The sequence below is a fragment of the Triticum urartu genome, chromosome 7A (genome assembly GCF_056163025.1).
Source record: "Triticum urartu cultivar PI428250 chromosome 7A, HENAU_Tu73, whole genome shotgun sequence".
Lineage (NCBI taxonomy): Eukaryota > Viridiplantae > Streptophyta > Magnoliopsida > Poales > Poaceae > Triticum > Triticum urartu.
In genome coordinates, this window is record NC_141879.1 from 694,042,731 (window position 1) to 694,050,127 (window position 7,397).

At 47.9% G+C, this 7,397-nt stretch overlaps 2 protein-coding genes across 2 annotated transcripts; both read right to left on the reverse strand.

Annotated features, from left to right (window-relative positions):
• Positions 1–1,632: 1,632 nt before the first annotated feature.
• LOC125520887 (uncharacterized) lies at positions 1,633–2,563 on the reverse strand. The gene has a single exon (XM_048685929.2). The coding sequence runs from the start codon at positions 2,456–2,458 to the stop codon at positions 1,850–1,852; it is 609 nt and encodes a 202-aa protein (XP_048541886.2). The 5' UTR covers positions 2,459–2,563; the 3' UTR covers positions 1,633–1,849.
• A 2,887-nt stretch (positions 2,564–5,450) lies between these two features.
• Positions 5,451–6,676, reverse strand: LOC125522886 (uncharacterized). Its single transcript, XM_048687932.2, has one exon. It carries the CDS (start codon positions 6,366–6,368, stop codon positions 5,781–5,783), a length of 588 nt encoding a protein of 195 aa, XP_048543889.2. The 5' UTR covers positions 6,369–6,676; the 3' UTR covers positions 5,451–5,780.
• Between the last annotated feature and the right edge of the window lie 721 nt (positions 6,677–7,397).

The following is a 7,397-nucleotide window of genomic DNA, read 5'->3' on the forward strand; positions in this document are numbered from 1 at the left end:
CGCGTGTTGCCACCTCATTCACCGATCCAGATCATCAATCGGGCGATATGCACGCATGCCAAAATGTACTATTTGTACTGGTGTGCTACTACCTGTAGGCTGTAGCTTGCAAGCATCGAAGTGTTCTTCTTTTGAGCCGTACTATGATCTTTTGGATGTGGCGAAGTTTGTTAATGTCTGTTTACAGTCGATCTTGTGTTCTTTCGCAGACGATTTTTGTTGTCCGTCGTTTGATCACGTATGATGGTGTGTAGTATGGATATAAGGCGCCCGATATGAGATACGCGGAGTGGCAAATATGAGGCATGCCCGTAGGCATTTAAGGGGCCGGATTTGGCTATTGCGGTTGTAGATACTCTAAAGGCATTTTTGAGCAAACATATAATGGAACGATGACATTTTTTAGATATCGAATGACATTTTTGAGCAAGCATCTCACAAAACGATGGCATTTTTGAGCAGTTGTAACTTCTAACGACAAAACTGAGTAGTGAGACACAACTAATGGCATAAATGATAAAACCTGTTTATGCTTGTAAGCAAAATAGGCTAACAGTAGATACACGGCGTTCCGTTCGTTCCAAATCATCCAACGGTCAGAAGATGTAAGAATTTGGGGTAAGAGGAAAAACACTCATCTTACTTGGCAGCTCTGCTGGTACGTGCTGGGGACAAGATGGCGTGGAGTGGAGAGTGGAGACTGCCATGGCCATGAGCTTGGCATCTTGGCAAGAATTGGACTGGACCATGAGTCCATGAGCCAGACCCACTGCGCTCTGCATGCATGGACCAGAGTCCATCACAATGTCTCCTGCTCCTGTAGACCCTAGCTAGCACGCCAGCATTTTCCGGCTCTGTTCATACCTGCCCGACGCGTGTTGCCACGCTGCTCGCCGATCCAGATCATCAACCGGCAGGTGCACACACACATGCCAAAATGCAGTTCCACGGCACTACACCTGTACTACTAGCTTGCAAGCCTCGAACTCTCCTTCTTCTGAGCCGTACCGTTTCCATTGCACACCGAAAGAGGTCCGGTCCGCCATCCAATCAACACCAAAGCAGAATTCTGTTTAACCAGTGCTAACATTAAGTGCCAGTGCCATTTCCAGATAAGCAGAATTCCGTTTAATTATTTTTTGAGTATCAATTGTTTAACTAGTACTCCTTCGGATTCATATTATTTTTCACTGAAACATATGTATCTAGCGACAAGTAATATGGATCGGAGGCTAACATTAAGTGCCAATGCCATTTCCAGATAGGCATCCCTCGCACACAAGCAAGGAGGTGTCATGCTCAGTGAGCGCTGGGCCGACAAAGCTGGTGCGCGCACAAAGTCACGGTGTCCGCTTACGTTAGCGCCACTGCTGGCGGCCTAGCTGCAGTGCAATCGAGAAATGGAGGTGGAGGTGGAGTCGTTCGATTTGCATATGCTTTTCTCCGCATATACAACCAAATGGAGTCCAGCTACTCATCGTAATCCAGCTGAAAGTTGTTGTAAGTTACCGAAAGAGAGCCGGGGCGATGGCGTGGATGGGGATGGGCCGCTGTCCGTTTCTTCGGAGCAGAGTGGTGTGATGCTTGTGATCTTGTTCCGGAGATTCAGGGGCCAAAGCGGCTTTCGGTCGATTGCCAAAGCTCTCAAGTTTCTTCTCATATACATATCTCCATTGATTTTCTTTTGTTTCTGTCCGACTAATCACGCCAAGAATCTACTACACGCTCCAGCCTAAATCTAGCACTAGCAGCACCGGGACGGGAGGAGGAAGATGATGGGGTGGGGAGAGAGGAAAAGCTGCCCGGGAAAAAGGGAAAGCTGAAGCGAATGAATGGCTGGCGGCCGCTTTTATTGCCGGCTTTCTTGCAGCGCCGTCGTGCCGCTGCTCTCGAGGTCTTGGTCATGGTGGTGGTGGCTCGCCGCGTCGTGATCATGGTCGCCACTCTGGCCCGCCGCGTCTTCGTGGTGATCACGGCTCCGGCTCGCCTCGTCGGCGCCGGGGTGCGAGCTCGCCTCGCCGCCCTGCTCGTCCGCCGTCTCCTCCTGGCCTTCGCCGTCGCGCGCGCTCGCGTCAGGCGCCGCTGCGGCCGCGAGCTCCGCCTCGGCGGCCCGGCTGGTGACCGGCTTGGCGAGGAACGTGGGCCGCTCGTCGCCGGCCATGATGACCACCACGTGCTCCTGGAAATCCGGGGCCGGCTTGGACGCGCCGGACGCCGAGGCCTTCTCCCCGTCGGCGTCGCCCGCCGCCTGGCCATCGGAGGCGCCGTCGAGGAACCCGGAGAGCTTCCAGTAGGAGCAGGCGAGGATGAGCAGCGCGAAGGCGATGAGGCCCAGCATCGCCGCCAGCCCGCCGAAGAGGTACGGCACCGGCGACTGCCACGCCGAGTGCGGCGGCGCCGTCGCCGTCGGCGCCCCCGCGAGGCGGCTCACGGCCAAGAACTCTGCTCCGGGCCTCATGGCTGTGTTGGTGTGAAGGCGTAGCAGAGGAGCTGCGCCTGATCAGTTTGTGCTGTCTCTGGCTTGTTTGTGTTGGGGGTGGTGTGGGAGGGGTGAGAGGGAAATGGGATGTATTTATAGGAGAGGTGGGGAGAAATGTTTACAAAACTCCACAGTATTCTTCATTTATTTATTTATTTATTCAGGGGGTACTGTCCATTTGTGACGCCAAGGAATATCAAAAGACCAAAGGGATTTTTTTTTTGGTTGGAGCTGTGAACTCTGTTGCTAGATATTTGCAAGAGATACACCCCTTTAGTGTCAAGTTGTCGTATCAAATGTCAAAGGCAGTATCAATTTTCGAATGACATGTTATTTTGGCATAGGGTTTCCGCCTCTGATCATGAAAACATGGTGTGATTTTTTCGTCACAGACAAACGGAGGTGCGATCGATGGGAGAACTTCTCGTTATACCCATGTTTGTAGAGGAACTGGTTAATTTAATCCACTCAGTGCCAGCGATGTTTGACTCTCCTTCCAGTAGCCGCATCCGTGATTTCGGCCAAAAGCACGGCGAGGCAAAACAGGCGAGTTGAATGCCGGTGGGATATGGTCGAGGGGAATGTGGTTATATGGGGGTAAGATTGTCATGGCGAAACGGTTTCAACTTCTGGTGCGTTCTTTCTTGGAAGGAGGGGCGGAGAGAGGTGAGTCCCTTTTTCGCGATGCGGGTGGGGTTATGAATTGTAGATTATTCTTCGCAATGAGGAATATAAAGTATGTTATTCAGTTCCCTCCGCGGCTTAGATTTTCACATAAAGTAGTTGGTGAGAAGAAGTCAACAGGGAATAGATGTAACGAAAATTCTCCAGATCTTCCATTAGATTAATGCAAAGTTCTCTCCGGATAAATGTAACTATCTTTAGAGCCAGCAATCGTAGTTCTAGAATGAGCACTAGAGACGGCTTCCGAGGATACGGGTCAATGCTATATGTTGTTGATGCATCAATTCATATTACGTCAATTGACTAGATAAGTTGTTACTTTTTGGGTGACCCTACATTTTTTTGTTTTCAATAGTAAGAACCCAAACTCGGTGCATGTGAGGACTTGAACTTCAATGGGTGGGTTGTACATCCACTCGTAAGGAAGTGAACTAAGCTGACTTAAGGAGTTATTAATCATTAATTTGCTAAATACTAATTAAATTCCCGTCCTTCTTGATCAACTTACAAGCATCCTCTATCCTGATATCGCTTCGTACATAACTTACTGGCTAGAATATTCAATTATGTACATTTTGCTATAGTTGTGCGCTTTCAGTAATTCACTTTTGCAACAAGCGTTGATGCTTTTACCTAACAAAGATAAAATAAAAATAAACTGTTGAGAATTGGAAAAAAAATGTTAACTAAGTAATTAGCTATGTTGTGTTGGGTTCAAATAGTTAGGCAAGAGGGACCGCTGAATGGATCAATCATCCATGCACTAGTCATTACAACTAAAGTATTAAGAACTTCAAAAGTTTCCTTTGGCACGGGGTTGTGAATAGTTTAGCTTTGGGTTTGGCCTTGATTCTACCACGTGTGTTAGTGCATAAATTCCAGGCACATAACGAAATTTAAGCTACCAACCTTCTTATTGAATAGTATGCTTCATGAGGGAGATCATTAAATATTTTATCTTGTTATTTTTTAATAGAAATAAACAAGGTTTCTAAATTATGGGGTTACAATATTATTACTTTATTAGTGCAGTTTTTTTTCAAGGAAGGAGTTAAAAATTAATTGATTTTGTGTGCAGAATGTGGATAGAGGTAGAGATGGATTGTTAAATGTGTTTTTCATTTACCTTCCGGCTTTGTATTAACTCGTCGCCGCAAAGAAATCAACAATGCTTTATTTCGCTCGATCATAAAATAGAAGCAAAGAAAATCCAAAGTTTGTATTAATCCGGAAGTTCTTCGTGGATGCATGGGAACAATTTCATTTTAGAACCAAAGATTGTGGTTCTAAAATGAGCACTCGAAATGGTTCCAGATTATCGTGATCAATGCTGTATGGCAATGTCATATTTGGCAACCATCCATTAATTAGTTGATATAGCTGTCTACTTATTAGTTACCTTCACTTCGACATCCAATCATTCTTATCTTGATATTGCTTCCATATATAACTTGCAACCTAGAAATTACATAGCTTTCGATGTATTTGTGTGCTTCCAATACTTCAATTTTGTTCCATGATGGAAGGACATCAATTTTCTTATGATGCAATTACTTTTCATACAACTCCAAAGATTGCTTAATAGTTATTGATACTATAACTGTGCTACGGTTCTACCTTACGTAGTACCAATTGCGGCGGAAGCCATATGCAGTGACGTGATGCACCGCTAAACGTGGGCAACGAACCGCTGATGTGGCATGACACGCACCCGCAGAACCGGATGCTTGATCCCGCGTCACCGCGACATCTTCCACGGAGCGCCTACGTGGGGCCATCGGGGAGACCACAAAATCTCGATGGCTTGTAGGGCCCGCTTGCCCGCGCCGGGGAATCCTCCACGTCCGACCAAAAACAATGGTCCCACCATCACTGACCACGTGGTTTGCTCGGCGGTGCACCGTCGGAAACGTGGGAAGAGGGGTGGAGGAGGAGGCACCGGTGGCGGTTCCCTAGAGGTGCCATCTGAGCCGCCCTAGGCGTCGCAGCGGTGCTCCTCTTTCTTTTTTCTCTTTTTTTTGGCATGCTTTCATTTTTTGTCATGTGCAGTGAGTGTTGTATCCTGGACGAGGCTTGCTTCATGCCGCCTTGTTTGTTTCTTGAACAAGTTTTGGACCATGGCCCACCTTTTTATCCAGAGAAAAAAATGTGCAGTGAGTGCTGGGCCCGTGGGCCGACGGACCTGGTGCCATCCCTACGTTGCTTGAGCATGTGGGACTGCTGATTTGCTGCAGGACAGCTGCATTTACAAAAAGCAAAGAATCTGAATTCAATCAGTGCTCATTCTTGTCCCCCAGTACAAGTCACTTTGGATTTCAATGTAATCAATATTTGTTCCAACTTAAAGGTGCTGTAAGCTACCGAAAGATGGGGAATGATGGTGTGGAGTGTTGTCCATTTCTTCAGAGAGCTGTAACTGGAGCAGAGCATGATGCTCCATATATCTTTCCATTGGCAAAACTTTCAAGTCTCGCGTAGATATCTCCGTTAATTTTCACTTGACCAATCACGCCAAGAATCTACACAGCCCAGCCTAAATCTAGAGGAGGAAGAAGGAGTGGGGAAGAAAAGCAGCCTCAAAAAAGGGAAAGCTGAAGCGAACAAAAGGCGGCTGCTTTTATTGCGAGCTTTCTTGTAGTGCCGTCGTGCTGCTGCTCTCATGGTCATGGTGGTGGTGGTTGTCATGGCTGTGGCTCGCCGCGTCTTGGCGGTCGCGGCTCCGGCTCGCCGCGTCGGCGGGGTCGCCTCCGAGCTGCGAGATCACCTCGCAACCCTGCTCGTCCACCTTCTTCTCCTGCCCGTCGTCGCTGGCGCGCGGGCTCGCCTCAGGAGCCGTTGCGGCCGCGAGCTCCGCCTCGGCGGCCCGGCTGGTGACCGGCTTGGCGAGGAACGTGGGCCGCTCGTCGCCGGCCATGATGACCACCACGTGCTCGAGAAAATCCATGGCCGGCCTGGCCGCGCCAGACGCCGAGCCCTTCTCCCCGTCGGCGTCCCCCGCCGCCTGGCCGTCCCGGTCGCCGTCGAGGTACCCGGAGAGCTTCCAGTAGGAGCACGCCAGGATGAGCAGCGCCAGGGCGATGAGCCCCAGCATGGCCGCCAGCCCGCCGAACAGGTACGGCACCGGTGACTGCCACGTCGAATGCGGCGCCGCCGTCGGCGCTCCCGCGCGGTGGCTCATGGTGACGAACTCGGCCCCGGGCCTCATGGTGTGTCTTGGTGTCTGTTGCGCAGCAGAGGAGTTGCACCTGATGACTTTGTTGCTCTGTTTTTCTCCTGTGTGTGTATGTGCTTGTTTTTGTCTTGGGGGTGAGTGGGAAATGTGGTGGATATATATAGGAAAGGAGGCCCTCCGGAGAAAAATACTCACAAAACATTGGAATATTGTTTATTTATGATGCCGAGGAATAAAAAATATCAATGGGCGAATTCTTTTCTGGAGGTGTGTACTCTGTTTTAGATACCACCCCTTTTTGAGGCGAAACCGCCAGGAAATGTTTTGTGTGTATTTGTCATGTCAGAGATCATGCATGACTTAAGGGTCTTATTGTAAGGCCGGTCTGATACCAACCCTCAGTAAATCCTAGTTAGAGCTTTGGATCATCTTCTGGCCATTTTTTCTAATATTCCTTCAAATGTAGTGGAGTGCATTGGCTAGAAATTGCAGTTACATACATTTTGTTAAGCTACAGGTGAGGGCTTTCAATACGTTAGTTTTTTTATTAAGTGATATGTGCTCTTAGCTGACTATGATTAATAAAAATTAGGCATTTAAGATTGAGAATTAGCAAAAATGTTAATCACGTTGCCATGTATGTTGTGTTGGGTGGAGCAATCATTTATGCACTAGCCACTGCAACTGTAGTAAGTAATAGAACTTTAGAAGTTTCCTTTGCTACAAGATTGTGAGTAGTTTGGCCTTGGGCTTGGCCTTGATTCTACCACATCTGTTGGTGCATAAATTCCACGCACATAAAGAAAGCTTAAGCTGAAACCTGCTTATCATGTACCCGTTTGCTTGGTTATTGAATAGTGGCCTTGGGCATTCTTTTGTTCTTGAGGGAGATGATTAAATAACTTATCTTGCTCTTAGTTTTCTTATAGACATCTAACAAGATTCCTAAATTATGGGGTTACTATATCTGTATCAAATTTGTTTTATAGAGTTAATAAAGTTAACTAATTATGTTGTGCGTGTGAAATACGTGGATACTAGTAGATGGAGATGATGAAGCGT

What these genes read in the sequence shown, in the direction of transcription:
- LOC125520887 (XM_048685929.2), bottom strand. Translation starts at nt 2,458, where the DNA reads ATGAGGCCCGGAGCAGAGTTCTTGGCCGTGAGCCGCCTCGCGGGGGCG.
- LOC125522886 (XM_048687932.2), bottom strand. Translation starts at nt 6,368, where the DNA reads ATGAGGCCCGGGGCCGAGTTCGTCACCATGAGCCACCGCGCGGGAGCG.